At 46.0% G+C, this 23121-nt stretch overlaps 1 protein-coding gene across 1 annotated transcript in view; it reads left to right on the forward strand.

Moving 5' to 3' along the window:
* Positions 1 to 23121, forward strand: part of Abca1 (ATP binding cassette subfamily A member 1) — a 116765-nt gene that overhangs the window by 20660 nt on the left and 72984 nt on the right. The window contains exons 2-5 of the mRNA XM_037203327.1: positions 61 to 226; positions 12018 to 12111; positions 15134 to 15275; positions 16344 to 16462. Of these exons, the coding sequence (XP_037059222.1) occupies positions 161 to 226; positions 12018 to 12111; positions 15134 to 15275; positions 16344 to 16462 (421 nt within the window). The 5' untranslated portion in view covers positions 61 to 160. The remainder of the gene's footprint in view (positions 1 to 60; positions 227 to 12017; positions 12112 to 15133; positions 15276 to 16343; positions 16463 to 23121) is intronic.

The raw sequence follows: 23121 nt of genomic DNA on the forward strand, positions 1-23121 counted from the left end.
CCCAGGCATAGGGTTTCAGAGCTGTGACTGACATCTCTCTCCTCCTGCTTTATCTTTCAGTTAATGACCAGCCACAGCGTCACTGCTGTGTGCTCTGGCTGCTTCCTCCAGGGCTCTCGAGCCACACACACAGGTCGCTGTGGCTGCCAGCGGAGGTAACATGGCTTGTTGGCCTCAGTTAAGGTTGCTGCTGTGGAAGAACCTGACGTTCCGAAGACGACAAACAGTAAGCATGGGTTTCTCTATGGGGTTCTTGTTGCTTCCTCCATGGGTCTCATAGGGTTGGGGGTTGGAGGAGAGGGGGGGAGGAGGAAGGGTGTGCTCTTGGTTTTCACATGGTGGTTATGAATGAGTCTGGCACTTGTGACTCAGGACTGTGTGGTTATGATGTGGTCCCATGGCTTAACATGGAGAGGTGTTTAACCAGGCAGAACTATTAGCTTGGGTTTCTGTTCCTGGGCATGAATTCTGACCTCTGCTATCTGGCAGATAATGATCCCCGATCACCTGATTTTTTTTTTTGGTTTTTCGAGACAGGGTTTCTCTGTGTAGCTTTGCACCTTTCCTGGAACTCACTTTGTAGATCAGGCTGGCCTCGAACTCACAGAGATCCGCCTGGCTCTGCCTCCTGAGTGCTGAGATTAAAGGCGTGCGCCACCATCGCCCGGCGTGATTGTCTCCTTTTACTGAAGTTCTGATAGCTACCTGGAGCCACCACCCACAAGCCCCCTGTGGGCCCCCGTGTTTCTGTGAAGTGAGGTACTGAAGCAGCCCTAGAGATGTGCCTGGAGATCTCAGCATTAGGCTGGACTGCCTCCTTCAGCTTCGAAAGCAGCCTGGAAGGTTATAGTAACTGAGACTTGTCCTTGCTGTGGAGGGATCCAAGCCACTCACTTCCCACGTGGGCCAGCACTTCTTGGAGTACTCTGACAAGCCCGCCATTGCTTTGTGGCGGGTGAATGTCCTTTGTCCATGGAGGAATGTGAAGCCTGTAGGGCAAGGTGAGCTCCCTGAGGTCAGCCTTCCCTGTGGTGCCTTTATCTCCCACCATTCTTTCTGAGTCTTCTCTTCTAGCCCTCTTGGCTTAACTACTTCTCTGTAGCTCACTTCTAAACCTGTTTCCTGTCTTGTACTTTTCTCGGACCCCAAGCCTGCATCCCCACTTGCCTATCCTAATGACGTCCAACCTGTCCATAACCCAGACAATCTTCTGAAACTCCCAAGACCTGTGGTGAACCTCAGTCAGTGATTCTGAACGTAGACTAGTCAGTGTCACTGGAAGTTCTTTTTTAAGAGAACATACCAAGGTATCCTTTTTTACTAATGTTTTGATTATAAAGTGACTTAATTATGTAAGTAAAAATAGATTTAAACCCTGATGAGAGAGCCGTCGTTTCCCATGTAGATTTACAAATCAAATGCAAACAGAATTGAGGACAACAGTGTTGCAATGCAAATTATCACAAGTATAGTAAGAACACTGGCTTTGTTTAGCTGAAATCCAAACTAGGAGTTGTCACATGAACTATGGTGGTGGATGATGCAACGCTGGTCATTTTGAATTTGGCCAGTCTATATGACTTTGTGCTAATGATTTAATTCTTCGTCAACGTTCTTCTTCGGCAACACTCGTTGGTACGATTTGGTTTTCCTTTAGTTTGATGCCATCAGGAGCCTGTTACAGTCGGACGGTTGTGTACACTCATACAAACCCGAGCTTTGACGGCTTGTGCCAGAACTTATGCTAAAATAAGTAAATCCACATAAGTGTACCAGGATTTGTTCAGACTATCATTGAAATTGGAAACACTGAAAATGTAAAGGGTTTATGGAGAACCCAAGCATAATCCTTCAAATGCTCACGTGAACCCCCTCCGAGAGAGAGAGAGAGAGAGAGAGAGAGAGAGAGAGAGAGAGAGAGAGAGAGAGAGAACTTCCAGTTTTAGAAAAGTTTTTGTTCAGCTTTTCATGTTACAAATGGGGAACTTGAACTTAAGGTCACTAGTGAGAGAACATGACTAGAATCTATATGTCTTTTCTTCTTAGGAATAATAGCAAAATATAATGCACATTACTATAGTACTACAATAAAAGAACATGATTAGAAGGTGCTTCTGTGAACTAGGCACGAAGTATGGTATTTATTTATCTAGTGATTGCTGCAGGTTGACCCAGGCCTTGCACAGGCTAGGCCAGAGCTCTATCACGGAACGAATAGAGCTTATTAGTTGTATTAGTTATTCTTAAACCCCATGAGGTCCTGTTTCTTCTTATGGTACAGGTAGCAAATAGAGGTTGAGCAGTTTTCCAGAGGTCTGCATTGCTAGACTACAGGTAATTTGACGCCAGCAGTAGTATGTTAGACCGCCATTTATATGTTTTTTTGAGACCAGGTTTCAGGTAGTCAGGCTGACCTGAAACTCACTATGTAGCCAAGGCTGCCTTTGAACTCCTGATCCTCCTGGCTCTGCCTCCTGAGTGCTGAGATTACAGGTGTGTGTGCACCACCATACCCAGCCTTCTACTACCTTTTAATGGTATCATTTAATAAAAAAATTCTCTATCAGAAAATCTTGCCATTTCTGACTTGTCCGTTTCCTGACTCCCACACCTTGCAGTTCCTAGGTCCTGATGTTCCTAAGTCAGTTCCATTTGCTTTTATGCTTTTATGCTTTGGCCCACATTCCCTGCCTTTCCTCAGCATGTCAACTTCCTACCTGGTGGGAAATTGTCTCTGCCTTGATGTGTCCATTAGCGAGTCACAGAAAGAAGCACCATTTTAGCAGTGAAGAGTGGGTCTCGAGGGTAACCTGTTCCAAACATCAGACTTTACAGGTAGAGAAACTGAGGCAAAGAGTGTGGAAGAGATCCTCAAGATCCATCAAGCAGAAGCCGATCTAGGACAGAGGCTGAGCCCTTCTTACTTACTCCAGTTCTCAGTGGCTCTTCTTCCCTCTCCCAGTCCTGCAAAGACAGCAGCACCCAGTTTAGGGAAGGAAGAAGTGGCAGGGAGTGGGTTTCTGTGCCCAGGCAAGAAGGAGTCAGGAGCACACTGTCCAGGAACACAAGATGCAGGGTAGGGTCATTTCCCCTGAGCCAGTCTTTGCTGGATTCGAGCTTGTGGCTTCTTGCTCAGTGCTGTTTATACATTTAAAAATATTAGCATTAGAGAGATAGGCAGACTTAGTCTAAGGCAATTTAGGGAAGAGTTCTTGCTGAAGTAGGAAGTACGGACACAGTACTCCACAGATGGCCTTTGTAATACACTACACCACTTCCTACCAGCCGTCCGAGTCATCTCCCTTCCCGATTTCTAAAGTAAATTCATTCTGAGGAATCGGAAAGAAAAGCAGTTGATTTCAAGTCACAGATACTTAATGAGCAGAGCGGGTGCCAAGATCTGGCCTGCCTCTTGTACAGTTGATGAAGCGGGGGCTCTGATGGACACAGGGTCAGTCCTGAAGGTAACCCATCTCCTGGTGTCCTCACAGGCCGAACCTCTTAAAGTAGCGTTTTCTTTATCCGCAGCAACGGCTATGTGTAGCTACTGTCTAGTCCACCTGGTTATGCTGTTTAGGAATGGAAACTGTGTGGGTCTTTTTGGTAGCACTTTCTTAACTCAGAGAATTAGAACCAACCTGACCATTATGAAGGGGGTGGGGGAGTGTTAGAAGCCCTTGATAGCCTCAGTGCTTGGAAATGCATTGTGTGTTCCCTGCTCCTGAGAGCATCTATATACATGGCCCAAAGCCCAGGACAGAGCCTGGCACTTATGACATGCATAATAAGAATTTGCCTGATGAGTGAGTGCTAAATGTATTTGCTGGTCTGTTATTTAAAAGTCTTGGAGCATCTAGGAGGGATAGAAAGATTATGTGAAAGTCTGGAGCTGAGCAGTGAACCCCAATGTAATCCCAGCTAAAGGTAGCTTCACCCTTGTGTCCTTGTTGCAGATGACTGTCTTGGACCATCTCTGTCCTCTTATTGTGCAGACTCATGGGGTCCATCAACCAGAGTTAGTTTTCCGGTGTTTCTGTTGAGCAAAGAATACATTGAATTGAGTTGCAAAAGGGTACAAAGCTCAGTTTGGGTCCAAAGTGCTCAGCAGCTTGTGTGGGCAACAGTTATTCTATGCAAACAGGGACAGGAAAGGGGGTGGACTTCAGGATATCAGGATCTTCCTCTGACTTTGGGCTTGATCCAGAGGCCAAGGTCTCCACGAAACAGAGGGGACAAAGTGGGGCAACCAAATGGACTCTTTTGTTTTTGCCTTTTAAGAGAAATAGCATACTCTAACTTTTAAATAACTTATCGAGTACTACCATTGGGGTAGTCAGGAATGAAAAGGAATAAACATGAAGACAATTAGAACTCCTCTGTCCTGGGCAGCTCTTAGAGAAGTTCACAGAGTGTGTGGGAACCTCACCTCCCTCTCCTCTTTCCAGTGCCCAGGACATTTCTTCCCTGTCCCTAGTCCTGGCTCAGGAACCACAGTCATGGTTCTTATCCCAGCTTGGCCAGCCCTGTGCCTCAGTGGCTTTGGTCTTCTGTTCTATAGAAGACGTAAACTGGAACAAGTCACTGTTGATTGTTTCACTTAGATAAATGTTTGCTGACCATCCATTACTTGTGGGGTATCGTGATGGATATGTAGTGGTAAACTAGACAGGCTCCATATCTGTCCTTGTGGAGGTCAGAGTTTATTGAGGGAAGAGGATCTGAAACGTACCAGCACACAACTGTCATTACAACATCCATGTCAGGAGTAAAGCGGTGAACTGTTGCACTTGGGCATTGAGTAGGCACTTCATTTAGAATGGGAGGTCATGGCTTTCAAGCCTAGAGCCCCAGAACGGAAGCAGCTGTGTTAGCATGCGAAGATCAGGGGCTCAGACCTCAGAGGCATTTTATCCTGGGCGGAGAGACTGGGCAGGAATGTGTTTCTGGCTTAAGGAGCAGAAAGAAGCCAGAGGCACTGGCTCACTGAAGGAGGACTGGCTGGAGATGAGTTGGGGGTAGACAGGGTCCAATCATACATCTAAGGAAGACCAGTTGAGTTTAATTTTGTATCTGAAAGGAGCCCCTCGGGAGGGCACGACATGGCTAATGAGGCTCATCTTCTGGGTCTTGATGCTGAGGTAACTTGAGTGTTCACCAGGAGGCATTTGTCATTCTGTGCACAGACCCAGCTGCTGCTCCCTGTTCTTGTACTTAGCATTGTTTGAGTTACATGTTCTCCTATTTGTAAATAATCTTTATAGTGATGAGTTCTGATGTGTAGGCTGCACTTGGTAGCTTTGAAAGTACTTTTCTATCCATTATGCCTCCATTTTCACAATAATTCTGTGAAATCTGTTTCACAGATGAAGAAAGTATCATTAGTAAGTTAGTAAGAGGGACGTCAGACGTTCTGGTTGCCAGTCTATCATGAAATGATGGCATTGACCTCCCAGAGGGCTGCGTGTTAAGTCGACAGTCCTGGTCTGCAAGCTCACACCCTATTGACAACACTTAGTTTGCTCCTAGTGTTTGCTGTCTCAAAGGAATTCCTCTGAGGATTTTATGCATGTAGCCTCTTCTTACTTTTGTGTTATTTTCTTAGGCCAGGATCTCAGGAGTAGTAATACTGGGCCAAAGTGAAATGGCCCTTGACGCATGTGACCGATGTCCCTTCCAAGGATGGGACCAGTTTTAACAGTCATTATGAGGGTTCTCAGGGTTTTGCATCAGACTTTAGAGTTCCAGGTGGGTAAGATTGGTTTATAAATTGTACTTCTCTCTGGCTTTGAACTGATTTGATTTTTAAGATTTTACTTCAGTTTTCTCACACATACGGGGAGTTTTTGATATTAGGGAAAGGTCTGAAGTGAATTCTGTATTTTCATATCACAACATGCCCATACACTTTGTTAGTTAATTCCTTTTCTACTTTTTCTTGGGACACTCACAAAACCTTATCCGTGTAGGGGAATACTCTGGAGTCTTTCATTTGGTTCCTCGACAAGTGTTTGTCACTGTGTAACTTCGCTTACTGCTGAGTAATTCCTCAAACACGCGACAAGAAGTGACCTGGGGAAGGAAGGGGTTATTTTGGCTCACAGTTTGAGGAAACAGCCCGTCATAGCAGGGACAGAATCAGTGAGAGCGCTCGACAGCTGGTCACAGTACATCTGCCCCGAGAAGCTGCAAGAGATGCGTGTTTTTCCTTTGTCATTCACCATGAAACCCCAGTCATGGGGTGCTGTCCACCTTTAGAGTGAGTCTCTCCCTTGCTCACTTAAAACTTTCAGAAATACTTCAGTTACACTCAGAGGTGTGCCTCCGTGTTTCTAATCCAGTCAAGCTGACATGGGTAGTAACCATAGTTAGTTACCTGGTTAATTTCCTACATGTTTCTATTCCAATCAAGCTGACATGGGTAGTAACCATAGTTAGTTACCTGGTTAATTTCCTCCATGTTTCTAATCCAGTCAAGCTGACATGGGTAGTAACCATAGAGTTAGTTACCTGGTATTAACAGAGTACATAGTGCTCTCCTTAGATGAGCAGTCTTATGTGGGGAGGGGGGACGGGGACGGGATGGGACGACATGACACGTTGTCCTACCTTCCTTCTTAGCTTTTGAAAAATGTTCTTTGGTGTTTTCATCTCTTTCTTTTTCTCATTCTGTCTTACTACTGAAGTTCCCCAAAGTGCCCTAATCATTAAGTAAAATTGTGTTACATCTATAAATTAACCTGGTTAACTTGAATGCTGCTAAGTGTTCTGATCAAGAAGCACAGCTTACCTGTTATTAATATGAGTTCTCTAAAGATATGTTGTTTTCTGCAGTGGAAGAATTACATATTTGGCATTAAATTAATACCTATGTTTTAAAAATCATTTTAAAGATTTATTTATTTGATACATATGTTTTGCCTTCTGTTGTTAGAGGGCTTCTCTCCAGGTTCCACCAAGCCCCGCAGTCCCACAATCCATGTATAAAATAATCACTCAAACACTTATGTTACTTATAAAATGTATGGCCGTGGCAGGCTTCTTGCTAACTGTTCTTATATCTTAAATTAACCCATTTCTATAAATCTATACCTTGCCACGTGGCTGGTGGCTTACCGGCGTCTTTATATGCTGCTTGTCCTGGCAGTGGCTGCCATCTCTCCTCCTTCTTCCTGTTTTCCCAATTCTCCTCTCTCCTTGTCCCGCCTATACTTCCTGTCTGGTCACTGGCCTTCAGTGTTTTATTTAGAGAGATATCCACAACAGCCTTCATTGTGTATATGTGCCCCATGGAGTTCAGAAGAGGGTGGTCCATTCCCTGGAACTGGAATTAGGGATGGTTGTGGGCCACATGTGGGTGCTGGAAACTGAATCCAGATCCTGTTCTGCAAGAGCATCAGGTCCTCTTAACCGCTGAGCCGTCTGTCCAACCCCAAATAGTACTTTATGTTTTATTTATTTATTTATTTTGAGACCAGATCTTTCTATGTACCTCTGGCTGTCCTGAAACATGATAAATAGACCAGGCTGGCCTCGAACTCACAGAGATCCCCTTGCCTCTGCCTCCCAGAGTGCTGAGATTAAAGGAATGTAACATCACATCAGCCATTACCTAAAAGTTTTATTTTCTTTAGATGTATGCTCTTACTGTCAATGCTTTTGATTTGCTTCACATTGTATTCAGTGATTATTCAGTGATTATTACAGGTGCATACATCACTGTTGTTAGAAGTCTTTCCCTTGGCTCTGATTAATTCACCACATTTTCAGTTCACTTGGCTTAATTCTGCCTTGTTTCCTAGCTTAGTGACCGTGCTGGAGACAGAAAGCATGTCTTCTTCCCTCTGTCTTGGTGTCTTTCTCTTTGACTCCCTGTCTGTGCCCCATTGCAGTCTCAGGCATCTTCAGCTCAGTGGTGAGAAACAGTCACTTCTTTTTTCAAATAGATTTTTATTTGACGACTGTTATTCAGAAGATCTTTTCCCAGGCCAAATTTTATTCTATTGATTTTTGTGTGTGTGTGTGTGTTCGTTAAACACAGCCCTTGAACGACCCCAACCTTGAATTAATAAGGATAAATCTTGCATGTAAGAGCACCACTGCTGTGTCCTTAGGCTAGGCAGCTAAACGCACTCATGCCGTGACTAGGCTGTGGTGTATTAGCTTCTGCAACCAAGAACAAAAGTTAGACAGGAATACCCAAGCGGACAGGGAACACTGTGGTGTGTGCAGTTTGGCACAGGCCTAAATGAAAATGCAAACATGGTTTGGTGCTTGTGGAATCTCCTGACGACAGCAGCCCTATTGAGCTAGGTTTACGCTGCATCTTTACAAGAAGCAATACTTGTTCCTTCCAAGTAGAGCAGCAACTCTCAACTGTGGACAAAGCCCTTCTCCCATCCTGGGACATTTGGTTGGCACAATCCTGAGTGTGCCTGTGCTGCTGGGATCTAGAGGTAGAGGGCAGAGGTGCTGCTAAACACAGCATAGTTTGGAGGAATCTATCCTATAACAAGTGTCTGCCCTCAAAGCCAAAGGTACCGTTGTTGAGAAGTCCTATGCAGAGGTGCCTGCTCCTGATCCCCGAGAAGGGAAGGATGGAGTGTGCTGTGGGGTTCCCCAGGGCAGCTGTGACTGTGGAGACTCACTTCTTGAAGACGACATTCCCCATCATTGTCACTCTGTGGAGGGAAGGTACGGAGTTGGTGTACCCTCGAGAGATTTCGACGAGTTTTCTATAGGAGCTTCTAGTGGGACAAGCAGAGTCTCTTTTCCTAAGCTGTTTTCCTCGAGCCTTATGCTTAGGACAGATGGCATGGTTAGAGACGGAGGAGAGAGCTGACTTTGACGAATCGCATTCCTGAAGAAGTCAAGTTCAGTTTCTAGAGCGAGGGTACGTGGAAAAGAAAGACATGGAGAGTTCTGAGCTTGGACGTGGGTTTGATGTTTAAAGACAGAAATACTTTTGAAGGTACAGGGTACAGAAACATAATTAAATTATAGCTTTCGTGAGTTATATGATTTTGGTGGTGTGAATGTTGTGAGCAGTGTCTCATTCATTCATTCATTCATTCATTTATATTAGTGTCTCAGCTCAGTAGATACTCTGAAAGATCAGGAGTTCTCTGCAGGTTCTACATGGTGAGGGAAAAGGGCTACAGGAAATTGGTGTGTATAGTGGCTAAGAGAAGAGGCCCTTACGTTAGATTGGCTTTGAGTCTAAGCTCTCTCATATACCAGTACTCTTGGGCAGTTTATTAATCAGCCCTAGTTTTCTCATATGTAAAGTGAGTACTACAGTAATAGTACTAATTTGGTTGTCTGACTATGAATATATATATATGAAATAGATAAAATTTAGATGAGTGTTGGCTATCATAATTGTCACGGTCTGTTTCCTTCATACCCTGATCTGGTCGCACACATTGGCTTCACCTCCTGAAAGTGATGTATAAGATTTTCTTTGTGTGCTTTGCTACCAGAACTGTGATCTGATTCATTCATTCTTCCAGTCGCCAACATAATCTGAGCACCTGCCACTTTGTAGGTCCTAAGGGTGAGGCTGCAGAGGTGTCCAGAATCACAAGGCTTGCTTTATTGGGCCAGTTCAGTGCCCTGCAGGGCTGGTCTGTGCTAGCCTCCACCTAAGGGCATAGGATGTTAGGTGTGTGTCTCCAGTGCAGCTCTGTGAAAGGCAGCCGGGCAGGTACTGCACAGATGTACACAGGGAGATTTGAGTTCCAGCAGCTCATAATTTGTCTGAACCTCTGTTCTTCACTTGTAAATTAGTATCCTTGTAGCCTGTATGACAGGGTCACTGTGAACTAACTCCTGGGGATAAGAGGCACAAAAATCCCTAAGTGTGCTGTAGACATCCAATATTAGCTGTAACTGTTAAACATCTCCAGGGTGTGGGTTCATCTTGTGTCTGTGGGACCTGTAGACAGTTTTAGTTCATGCTGCATAGGGGAGCTGTGTTGTTTCCTACTGGAGATGCCTGACAGGTCAAACAGAATTTCGTGTGACCTCTGGAATCAAGTACGGCTGGCCACTGGTCTCAGTTCTGCTGCTGACTAGTTCCTTGACTCGAGCTTCCTTAAAGGCTTTTCAGTGTAAAAATGGAAACAGTAATGGTTCCAACTCCACAGTGATGTTCTGAGGATTAAAGGAAGTGAAGGCTATAAAGTGAGCCTAGTACATATTGGACTGTCCATAAATGATAGCTGCTGTTTATCCTGAAAGTTGAAACAATGGCTCCAGAGCCTCAAGATAAATGGCTGTTTGTCTATGTTCTGTTTAATTTTTCAGGCCTCATTATTATTCTTTAATTTATTTGCAGTCATGCCATTTTTAAAAGCTTGATTTCTGTTTGCTAAGTAATATGTGTGAGTGGTTTTGTAATGCTGCAGGCTTAGAATGCAATGGTGCTGCATCCTGTGTTCTTGGTTGGCGATATCTGTGTTTCATAAACATTACTATAACGACCATGTAATATACTGTCCACTAGCTATGCAGTAATGTAATCATTTTCCCTTTGCCATACAATTAAGTTATTTATTTACAATATTTTATAGTTATAGCATTTCAGTGAATGAATATGTTCATGTATGCAGCTTTTTGAGTTTTGCTTTTTATTTTTTTTTTAAGCTTTGCTTCTTCGGATGAATTCCCAGGAATATTACTTGGTCAAAGGGGATAAACATGCCTTTTGAATGCATATTGCCAAACTGCTTTCCCAGAGGGATCAACTGATTTTTGTTTCCCTCTTTCTGATTTTACAAGCTTCAGTTCACTCTCTTTCCCAATGAATGCTGACCGTGTTTAGCCCTTACATATTGCAGACTAACTGAGAAGACAGTAGCTGAGCAGGACGCTAGTATGTAAATACATTCTTGCTGTGCCAATGCTGCTAAGGACACAGAGTACCTGGGAACTCAGAGGGAGGGCTCCAGCCTCCCTGGTAGAGAAGTGATTTTCAGTGTTCAGGGAGTCCAGGCTGGGTTCTCTGGTAGAAAGTCATGCCTCCCCTGACCCCCAGCTTACTGAGGTATAGGTGCCAAATAAAAATTGTACAGGGTGATGATTTGCTGTCCCGAAGAGAAAGGACTGAATGTCATGTGCAAACTTGGAGGTCCTGTTGCTTCTGTGGGATTATTGTCAGACATCGCTGTTCTTAGCGACCCGTTTTCAGTATGGCTCTTCCATGGTTCTTGCCTTCCTCTGTCCCGGTGTGCTGTTTGTGTAAACTGCTCTTTATAGTTTGTGGTAGCAGGGGTTTGTTATGGAAAGTTAAAAGAACATAGGAAAGCATAAACATGGAATGGTTTTTGTTCTGGAACATTTACAGCTATCATCTTGTTTCAGTTCCTTCCTGAAGATTAAAAAATGAGCTTGGTATGAAGAAGCCATACCAAAGTTCTTAGAAAATTATAAGCTACTTATTTAAGCTAGGGGAAAAAAAAAAAAAAACAAAATGCCCCCAACACTCCAAAGTACCAGTCATCCTGAGAAGATTTACTTATGGTCTCTTCATAGAAGGGGATATCAAGGGGCCATGACAAACCATAGTTTAAATGAACGTATTCTTCAATGAAAAGTGCTCCCAGTGAGATGTTAAGGGAGCAGATGTATGGAAGCCAGTGATTGAAACAGATCATCTCCAGGGCTTGGGGAGATGTGACTGAGGACTTGTTCGGGTTCCTGGGGGTGTGGGCTCAGGAGAAGGGCTTCTTAGCTCAGACTGAAGGTGTAATGGCTGAGCCTTGAAGACTGGGTAGAAAGGAGCCTGAAGAAGCAGGCAGGAATCATTTTTTCTGCCTTAAAGAAGACATACGTACAGAATGGGATGTCATAGGGTGGGGTGGTCACGCACAGTTTAATGTAAAAGCTCAGGGTGAGGGAGAGGCTCAAGAAGTCAGTCAATTGTTGAATTTCTCTGTGGATTTCTCAGCCCAATAGCAGTTGGCCACCATGTTGCCTTTAAAAAAAATTCACCCTATTGTGTCTTATTTTCTATTCAGTGTCAGCTGTTACTGGAAGTGGCCTGGCCTCTCTTTATCTTCCTGATCCTGATCTCCGTCCGCCTGAGCTACCCGCCCTATGAACAACATGAGTGTGAGTATCTATGGATCAAGTCCGAGATTCATTGATGGCCGGCGAAATGTAGGGAGTGAATGTGCCCTCAGCAGAACCTTTTCCAAAGATGCCGTCTTCAGGAAAAACACCACAAATGGCTTGGGACAGAAAATCTGGGCTTTACATTTTTCTTGGATAGGGCATGAACTCTGGAGATATTTGTAGTCCCAGTAAATGATGATGACAGTAATGATAATAATAGCTAACATCTGTTTCACACATTTTTAAATCATGATAATAAAATAACCTTAGTCAGAGTTCAGAAAGTGATGATTAAAAATCACCCTTAAGGCAGTGATTCAAATTGCTAGTATATGGTTCCCGGTGGTCCTTTCGTTTGCACTGTCTTTTAATCACGTGGTTGAAAATCATGGAACACATATTGGAACATAAACTTTCTAAAGATTTAATAAAGTACGCGCACGTGTCTGTGTGTGGGTCTGTGCACATGAGTGCAGGCGCCTGAGGAGGCCGAAGGTGTCAGAGCCCCTGGAGCTAGAGTCCCTGGCAGTTGTGAACCATCTGATGTGAGTAATGGGAACCTCACTCAGGTCCTCTGCAAGAGTACCTCTCCAGCTCCTAGAGCATGCACCGCCTTTGTGTATAACATCTCAGTTTGACTAACATGATCGGATTTCGTTTGGTTCATGACAGTCTTGTATAATAGACTTTATTATCATTTGCTTTAGTTTCTTGGTAACTAAATTGAGAGTCATGCACCTATAATGACTCGTCTAAAGTCACATCCATATCTAGTAGAAGTGGAATAGAATTCAGGTCATCTGGCGCTCACTCATGTGTTTTGAAGACAGCTTTGACAGTGAGCATTGAAATACAGTAATGACTAGAAACATGGTTATACGGGTGTGTCACCATGATCGAGTGATTTTAGCTTCTCTATAAAGGTGAACAGTGACACCCAACAGCTCTTGCACTGTTGTTGCCTCAGTTACCATTTTACAGTCGGGCTGTGCTTGGTGGATGGATGGAACAACACTCTAGAAAGTCCTAAATCTGAAGCATTGGTCTAGGAGTTTTGGCTGGGACCAAAGGCTTTCCGTCCCACACACCTTTCCTACCACTCACCAGCTCCAGCAGACCCTTCTGATTGGTTTCTTTGTCTCCTTCCCAGCTCTTACAAAGCATGTAACTTTCACATTCAGCAGGCACTTCCATACTAGTTTGCTAACAGACATTCTATAGATTCAGGTTACACTCACACGCCTCGAGCACGTTTCCTCTGGACTTTCTGATTTCATTCGTTGGGATAGCAGAGCAGCAAGCTAAGGTGAAGCTTGCAGCTATGTTTGCACTCTGGAACAGAGGACTAGTGTGAAATTCTTCCCGTCAGTCTTTGTAGTTCAGGTCAGAGTCATCAAGGTCCTAAGGACTCCTCTGGCTCCTTGGCGTCCATTGCGTTCTTTGACTGACATCCTGGACACCAATGTCTAATCCTCATCCTGTTCTTATTTGCACGTAAGATGGGGTCCAGCAGACGAGGAAGGGTCTTCGCTGAAATGCCTTCCTCATCTCTGCCTTTGACCTACACTATCCTGTGCCTTTGGCTGGTATCTCCGCAATTGGAAAGAGGCAAATCCTGTGGTCCTTGGAGTATGATTTGGTTGGGTTACATAAGTCGCCACTGAATGAGGAGCAGCAGCTCATTAGGCAAGGGGCCTTGTTTGGTTTTCCTTGAACTGTTAACAGGGAGATCAAGAGATTAGCTGAGTAAATGTTCAACAGGCCAGAGTCCCTACAGAGACTGGCCATCGGGATCAGATCTTGTCACATCTCCCGTGTTGCCTCTTTAAAAAGATTGAAAAGTTCCCAGGACTGATCTGTAAAGTGAGGCACAACTTGACCTTTGCTCTACTTCTACGGAGGAGCCTCTATTAGCATATTTACATGAAAATAGACCGGTGAAGGAGGAAGGTGAGCACTGCGAGATGGAAAGAGTGTTCTGAATGGACAGTAGCAAAGGAGGACTGTTTGTTGTAGGTGAGCTGCAGTAGTGACTGGACCAGTCATGAGCTTTTGCCTACTGCTGGGCACTCTGGGAAAGTGTTCAGCCTTCTAAGCCAGCCTGGGCTACAGAGTGAAACCTTGTCTCTTAAAAACAAAAATGAAACCACGAGATGCTTTGCCGATAAGAGCTCCTGTAACACCACATGCATGTCGATTTTACAGGTGAGAAGGCAAGGCTTTGGAGATTGGCTGGACTGTGCCTCGCACAAGGCAAGGACTGGGTGTAAATCTCAGTTGGTTTGACTCCAAAGTCTATGGCAATACAAGCTAGCTGGGGCCATGGTTCTTAGTGCTTGCCAAGTCTTCAGATAACACTGAGAATAGGATGAGAGCCGGAGCCAAGACCTGTTTGTCCCAACATGAACAGGCTTCTGGATTAAGAACCCCTGACCGAGAGCACATTTATCTTGATTCACATAGGCAACACTTGTACATCCTTGCCACAGACCTTCCCGAGCCTTTGAAGGCTCTGACCTCACCCAGACATGCCTAGTCATTGTTTGTGAGGAACTACTAGATGTAGGAAAAAGAAGTGAGCTTGAGCTGGGATCATGGTGATGAAGTTTCTAACCGAAGCCATGTGCAATGCTAAGTTCTTCATCAGCTGCGGTGTGAAGGTCACTGCATCAGGTCACTGCCGAGGCCCTTCTCTGTCTCCTAGAGATGAGGCTCGAGGTAGAGATTCAGCAAACGGGGACCAAGCACTTGCTGCTTACCAAGCACTTTGTGCCCATGGCCTGATGTACCCCGTTTATTACTTTCCCAAGGTTGGTGTCACGAGTCCCAATCTACAGACAATACCAAATAGAGCCATTGTCACCATTATTTGGTGTCAGACTCTTAACTCAGGGCCAGTCACTTCAGAGGAGGCAGGTCTTCTACGACATGGTGAAGGAGACAGATGTGAGAAGTACTGTGTCAAGAGTCACTTCAAAGAACTAATGTTTTCCCTGTATCTTCTTCTCAATTTCAACAGGCCACTTTCCAAATAAAGCCATGCCTTCTGCAGGAACCCTTCCGTGGGTACAGGGGATTATCTGTAATGCCAACAACCCTTGCTTCCGTTACCCGACTCCCGGTGAGGCTCCCGGTGTTGTTGGAAACTTTAACAAGTCCATGTAAGTACCAGATCGGGTTTTCTTACCCAAACTTGTCAGTTAATACTTATCCTTCCCCTCTTGGAGAGGTTTGCATGAGAAGTCTACAGAATGAATGAAGGGGGAATTGCCACCAGGATTTAAGACTGTGGGATTTAAGAGTCATTGTGATTATTGTGGCCCAAAGTTGTGTACTCAGAGTCAATGCCTCTGGGAGACAACAGCAAGCTCACTCCATCTGATCTACTCTGAACATTGACTGTACCTTTGACATGGTCGGTTCTAGAAGCCTGGGTCACCAAGCTGGAAGGGTCTGGGCTCCCCAGCAGCTCCCGGCCAGGAGAATTGTGTCCTCAGCTCCGCTCTCAGGTCACTGCTCTGACGTCTGAGATGACTGCAGTGTCACTGCTGTTTACAGGTCTTTCTCTCCCTGAGCAGGAGTTGCCTGAGAGCATGATGCTGCTTTCTTAGTATCTGTGTTCCTGGCTCCCTGCTCAGATGCTGTGTGTGATACGCATCTGCCAGATGAGATGGTGATCCCTCAGATGTGCAGAGTCAGACTTAGAGTGGATCAGGGACTGTAGGATGTGCTGTGAGAGAGATGGTGCTGTAGTTGGCACAGGCAGGGCCACATTTATAATGTTCATGGGTAGGTTGGGGAGCCTTTGTGGGCCCTTTCAGACATAACACAAATATTAAGAGTTATTGGTGGACAGATGCATATAATCGAGTGCAAATTCATTACTGTACATGTATTCATATTTGTTTTCAATTCATATTTGTAATCAATGAAAACATTTTCATGGATCATTAAGCATATTTTGGCTATAGGCACTAGGTTTATTGTGGGTAATAGGTAGCCGTGTGTGTGTGTGTGTGTGTGTGTGTGTGTGTGTGTGTGTGTGTGTGTGTGTGTGTGTGCGCGCGCGTGCGCGCGCGCGACACTGGCTTTGGTGGGTAAACTGGGCCTGGACACATGGGTGGACACTTGAGGCTGGAATAATGGCTAGGTAGGAGGGGCAGCCAGGCTGGGGAGAGAGGCAGCTGGCCTAACCAAGTCTTTTCGACGTTTTCTTGTTCCCTTTATAGTGTGTCTCGCCTGTTCTCAGATGCTCGGAGGCTTCTTCTATACAGCCAAAAGGACACCAGCATTAAGGACATCCACAAGGTCCTAAGAACGTTACGACAGATCAAGCATTCCAACTCAAGTAAGCAAAACTCTTTTCCTGTTCATGCATCTCGAAGGGGACATTTCCCTGTCTGTGTGTCCTGGACTTGTTCTCAAGCTTGCCCTAGAGCGGTTTCTTTTTCAGTGGCTGGGTGGTTGGTCTCCTCTGAAGGAAGCATTGGCAACAAACTCGAAAAGCTGGTTGCTGTAGACAGTGGCTCTGGGGACACAGATCCCTGACAGGAAAGGCACAGGCTTGCCATGAAGGCCAGCAGGAGCACAGATGACTGCCAAGGGCACTTTTGAGCTGCCCATAGGATTTCTATGGATAGACAGATTTATAAATGAGGTATTTCTGTTTATGTGAGAGCAGCTAGAGTTCTAACTTAGTATGGATAAATAAAAGTTAGGCACATTTTTTGGGGGAGAGGGGGCAATTATTTCTAAAGGGAAACTCATTTTTCTTCCTCGGAACTAGCCATTTGGATTAGTCTGACAGGCATTTGAATTCTGATCTTGAAGCAGTGAAGTCTTTACCTCAGATCTGCTAAGTGCCCAGGCCGTGAGTTCCTGGCATGCCTCTGAGAATGTGTCTGAGGAACATACAGTTTGCTGACCATGACATTGGCTGCATTGACCACAGCCTGTCAAGGGGGTGGGGGCAGTGTTTGATGTCATGGTGCAGGTCAGACTGGTGTGCACAGTGAGGACTGAGAAGCAGCCAGGAAGCCTTCAGAAAGCTGGTCTTGTCACCATGTGCTGCTGTCCTGAACTACGTCAGTGATGAAGTACTCCTCCCATCATGGGCCAACAGGGGCCACTGCTCCGAGAAAGTCCTTTTTACCCAGTTAACATTTGAGGAGGGAGTGGATTGGTCTAGCCTTTCTTGAGAGGCCTCCCTCCCAGTTTGTGATCCATTTGGCATGAGAAGAAATGGTGTAAAATGTTAGCGTTTAGATGGATTGGGTGGGAGCTCGTTCGTGAGGATGCAGAACTATGGTTTCCTTGGGTAGCAGAAGAGGCGCTTGGGGGTGCTGGAGAGCTCATAAGTGACCCGTGCATGGTGCCTTTCCAGAGGACCCAAGTTCAGTTCCCAGCCCCCACCTTGGGTGGCTCACAACTGCCTATATCTCCACCTCCAGGGAGTCTGATGGTTTCTGGCCTCTGAGAGCATTGCACTTACATGCACCCCCACCCCCCCACCTCCACACACACAAACCAAAAAAGTTTTCAAAAAGAGGCTTTGCTGTAGGGGACTCCTCCATGACAAGGAGGGTCAGAGCTGATTGGGGTGGCACAGAGTGGGTGTGTGGCATCAGTAGAGAGGCATGGGCATGCTCTGGTCCCTGAGTCACCTGTGAGGCACTTGCAGCTGGTCTGTTCCTGGATGTGCAGCCAGATTGTCTTGAATTCTCTTTTCTGTCATGGAGGCCTCTGGTCAAGGCCAGGCTTTTCTGTCATGGAGGGAGGGCCCCTGTTAGGTTGTCTTGCAGCAGCAGAACTGGGTTATTTTTTATACCTCCAGGAGATGGTGCATTGTAGAGGAAAAGTGCTGGTATGCATTACTGTGTGACTTTGTGAATAACCCATGGTCCCTTGGGGGTTATCTCTTATGGAAAAATGGGTACAGGGCTAAAACAGTATTTGATACCTAAGAAACATTTAAGGAATACGAACCATGATTATTTTCCTAAAAATTACTTTTAGATTTATTTATTTTGTTCTATGTGTATGGGTATTTTGCCTGCATGTTTGTATGTACGTCGTGTGTGTCCCTGATGTGCATGAGACCAGAAGAGAGCATCAGAGTCCCTGGAACTGGAGTTAAGGTGGTGAGCTGCCATGTGAGTGCTGGGACTAGAACCTGGGCCCTCTGTAAGAACATCCAGTGCTCGTAACCACTGAACCATCTCTCTAGCCTTGCTTATGATGATTTATTTTCAAGCCTGGACAGCTCAGACAAAACATTTAACATGTTTGAGACTTAATTTCCTGAGTTATTTATAATAATATTACATTATTATGTACAGTATAATGATATACTATTATATCATTAGTACGGTAATACCTAAGATGCAAAGTTTAACACAAGGTCCGGCACAGAGTAGGTGCTTTAGAAACAGAAGCTAGTGCTGTCCTCACACGACATTGTTGCATTTCTGACCATTGGACCTTGTTCGTCTGCCTCTTCATGTGTGAGGCTGGCAACATGGACGGGAGGCATTTCCAGTTCTTAGTGAACGCTGCCTAGAAAGGAGGGTCTTCTTTTAACAGCTGGTGTTGTGAAGTAGGATGGGCAAAGAAACCAAGAGTGTGTGCACAGCTCTTGAGAAGGAAGCTGGCTTCCAGTTTTCAGTGCCCCCTTTGCCCAGCAGCTAGTTTTGCTTGGTTTTAATCTGTGGTCCTGTGCTGCAGATGAGACCCAGGAACTCGAACAAGCTAGGCAGGCACTGAACCATTGAGCTACATCTCCAGCCCCAGCTAGTCCTTGAATTGCTGTCATTTTTCTTCGTTTATCCTGCAGTAGAAAGCCAGGCCACAGTTATAGAGGAAGCGCAGAGAAACGCTGCTTCCTTCTCTAGGAAGCGGTAGCCTTTTGCCGGTTTTGGAAACACGCTATTGGAACCTTTTGCTGATTTTGAAAAACACCCCACTGGTCTGAACTGGAGGCTGGGAATGTCACTGTTGTTCCCTACCAAGATACCTGTAGTATCCTACTTCTGCTTCTCATGAGGTAGCTCATCTTGGGTGTTGATCGCTCGAACTGTCGGGAAGTATTTGCCACCATGCTGTACCTTGGAGGGAATCAGTCTAATTCTGAGACCCTTGACAGTCTGAGGACAGTTCTTGTGTCTCTTCCTGGATTCTTTTGTTTTTCTCATCTCAGTGGCCTCCAGTTCTCTTATGCAATGCTTTCCTCCTGACTTCTGCCTCGGCCGGTTGCTTCTCAGGGCGTTTGTGTCATTCCCAAAGTTTACCAGAAGTTACAAAAGGGTTTTAGCGTAGAGGAGAAAGGGACTTTTGCCTGTTTGAGTGCTGTATTTCTGTCTGTGCAGTCTGAGATTGCATGAGGCTTTTGATGTGCTTATCCTGTTGACTCATCATCCATGTGCAGCCAACTCAAACTGCAGGTCTTACGAATACGCAGAACTGCAAGTAACTTCTCTTTCCCCTAATTCTACTCCTGGCTTTCCGAGCCAAAGGGAACCTGTCCGTCTCTTCTAATATACGTTATTAAATCCCCTCTCCTTCCTTATCTTACTCTAATCACCTCAGATCCCGATTCTGCTGTGTTTATATAGCTGCTGCTTGTTGCTAGGGGTTCAGTGACTCTCCTTTGGTGTTCCCGACAATAATCCCTATGAGAACAAGGCTTGAGGCTGCGATTGGTCCCTCAGAGACTGCCCACTCCTTAGGATCTTAGAGAGCTACTTGCCTGTGTGGTCATTGCTGGAACCACTGGGTCCTGCTTTGGAATCCATTTGGAGAATTCATCTTGTTCCTTCCTCAGTGTACCTCTGCTAAAGCCGTTGGCCTGTCCACAGGGCCTCTGTAGATACAGGAGTCTACTCAGATACTCTCGTCTTGTCTCAAAGTGTCCTGGGCTACAACATTGGTTTGTTTAGAAACTGTTTATTTCGGGTGTAGATTCATGGGGCAGGCTACCTCTGTTAGTCAACTCTGTGCCAACCATGCTTTCGTAGGTGCTGAGATGGGGGGCAGGGGAATTCAGGGTCGGTCTTCCTAGAAGGAATCTGATGCTGAAAGTGGAGGTGACTCCTTCAAGTTGATGCAGTCATGGGAGTGGTATCCTAGGAATGAGGCACAGCCAACCCTGGCTCCCCTGTTCAAGTCTTTCTCCAGAGTACCATCTCATGCTGTTTTAGTGTTGTTCCAACTTTAAAAGTTAAGTCACGGATACCTCCTCCTCTATTTATCACTGAATCCATCCAGATGAGAAGTCCAAGGATGAAGCCTTACAGGTCTGCCTCACCCCGTTTTCATATTGCTGGAACATTTTGGTCACTTCATTGGTTCTTCTCTAAGCCAGGGTATAACCAGCAGGTTGAGTGGTGGCTGAATCAGTTTGGGGGAGTTAGTGTGGGAGATCATTCTGTCTTTGCTATCGTGACCACAGCTCAAAGGCAGTATCAACATTGGCTAAAGTCCCAGAAACCCCAGAAAAAGTGACATGTCAAGATTCTAACCCTGTGACATGTAAACTTGGAAGGACATTGCTTTGAGTTTGGTGTGGTATTTGAGATGATTTCTGATACTACAGCAATGACAACTTCTTTCTGACCCACGTCAAGTTGCGGTTTCATGAGCATGATTGCTCAAGTGGCTATTAAGAAAGACAAGATAAAGTTAAGGAAGGCATTGTTTCATGTGGCTGTGGTGAAATCCTGGAGAGCAGTTGGTAAATGACTGAAGGCTGGAAGATGCTGGGAGGAGAAAGGCTTGAGGCTGTGTGGAGACCATTTGGGTCACGCTCTCAGGTTCTCGCTCTCCTTAACTGTGACCGTTGGGTAACTTTTGATTCTTCCTGGCCTGCTACTCATTAGAAATTGGACACTAGCTACCCCGTGGGTCATTGAGCATTCAGTGATGTGCTTCCTATGGGTTTCCAACAGTGAACATGAGCACAAGGGCGACACGCAGAGAGTCAGAAATGCTTTCCTTCCCTTGTATTCTAGGGAGTTTGACATTTGCCGACTTGTTCACCATTTCTGGGCCTTACGTTTTGTTGTCTCACACTTGAGATTTGGTTAAGTGACTTGGAGGTGCTTCATCTTAGAGTCTGGGTTGGCCGGTGGATGGTGATACCTGTGCGACAGTGGTGGTGTGGGTCACTAGGCTGTAGCCTGTTCAGGGCGGGATGAGGTCACGTGGGTGGTTCTGCTCCGAGCAGCAACACATTAGTGATGCATGGGAGCCCTGAGGGCGTCTTCAGAGGATGAAATGAGAGCAACTCTAATACCTGCCCTTTCTCCTCACGTGACACCGTCAACTCAAGTGAAACTGCTCTGGACGACATCAAAGCCAGCGCAGGCCACTGTAGAACCACTTCCCTTGTGTAAACCAGGCCCCAAAGGAAGTCAGTCTAGATTTTCTTTGATGAAATTTACCTCCCACAATTTCACTGGAAGGGCTAACCTAAGTCCAGGGGTATAACATGTTCTGGAAAGGTAGATTCTCACTTCCATGGAGGGCCCTCTTGAGGAGGCCTTAGCTTACTCCCAGGTATGTTTTTGTAAAATCTGCAAAGGTTAGATAGAGTCTTAAAAAAAAAAAAAATGCAGCCCCTGCCCCTGCCCGGTAGGAAGCCCCTTCATGCCCTCAGCCTCCTCTCTGGCCCTGTCTGTCCTCCAGCCTCACTAACGGCACCTGCTTCTCTTGGCCCCGGTCTCGTGCCTTTGGCCTTTTCTCTAGGGATGGTGAGAGGAGCCCCAGCGAAGCTCTTCCTGGCGTTTTGTTGCCGGCAGTGAGGACAGGCTTAGAGAATAAGGCGACCGGCCTTTTGCTGCTGGTGGTGTCCTCGCTGCTTCCCTTTCTGGCTTTTAGCTCCTCAAGATGATTTGCGTAGTGACCATGAACGAACACGCTCAAAGCCGCTTCCCACCGAGCCTGTCTCCTCCGGTATCTGCCTTTTCCCAATGCCTGCTCCTTGTCCCCTCCACCATGGATGCATGTTCCTGTGACAGGTCAGGGCTTCCTACTGGGCATGGAATCATGCAGTGCTTATTTATGCAGGGGGCTGAGGCATGTGGCCTTTCCAGGGGAGACCATCCTCACAGCCTAAGAACCAACCCCCCATCTCCCGCCCCCACACATACACATGAAACACACACATACCACGTTGCCACAGTTAGCTCAGCCCTTGTCCAGGAAATTCACTGCAGGCTCCTGGAGTCTCACCATTCCTTATGTTGATCTAGGGACAGTTCCCCTGTTTGGCTTGTATGGGTTCTGTAGCGGTTCTGCATTCTTTACAACTGTGTATGACCCAAGTGGTGTGGCCAGGGCTATCAGTTCCTGTGGTGTGGCTGGATGCCAGACAGCTGATCTCCTGTGTGCATGGGACTCAGCCAAGATCCCAGCTCTTAGCCCTTAGCTCTCTAGGTGTCTGGCCCTGTGCCAGTTTATAGCCACACTGGCATGCTTTAAGTGTAGAAGTCCAGAGGGTACTTTGGGGACCACAGAAGACTATTTTCTGGTCCTTTGTGTTTGCTCCAGGAAAGGCAGCAGGGACAGCTGAGGGGTGACCTCAAAGCTCTGCCTGTGTGTGCATGTGCTCCACGGTCCATGGGAGTGACACTCTCTATGAGAACTGTGCTCTTCCAGGTCGGGCACTAGCCACCCCACTGGGCTCTGTGCTGTGGCCTTGTGTTTTCTTCAGCTTCCAGTGATGAAGACTATGGTGATAGCTCACAACCCCTCCTCCTGCCCTGTCTCTGATTCAGGGGCTTTTCAGATGCAGAAACCCCTGAAGCTCCTCAAAACTTTTGCCAGCAAAGAACCAGGGTGCCTATTGCGCATGTTGGCACTGGACTGGAGATGTTGAGGACAGGTTATGGAGGTTGAGACTGGGGGCGATCCAGGGCAGTGGTGGGCATGTCATCGTCCTGAGTGAAGTCTGTTTGTCTCTGTCTCTTCAGCTACGTGTCATGTTGAGGTAATAGCATGGCTGCCATTTTT

Source organism: Peromyscus leucopus, chromosome 2 (assembly GCF_004664715.2).
Source record: "Peromyscus leucopus breed LL Stock chromosome 2, UCI_PerLeu_2.1, whole genome shotgun sequence".
NCBI lineage: Eukaryota > Metazoa > Chordata > Mammalia > Rodentia > Cricetidae > Peromyscus > Peromyscus leucopus.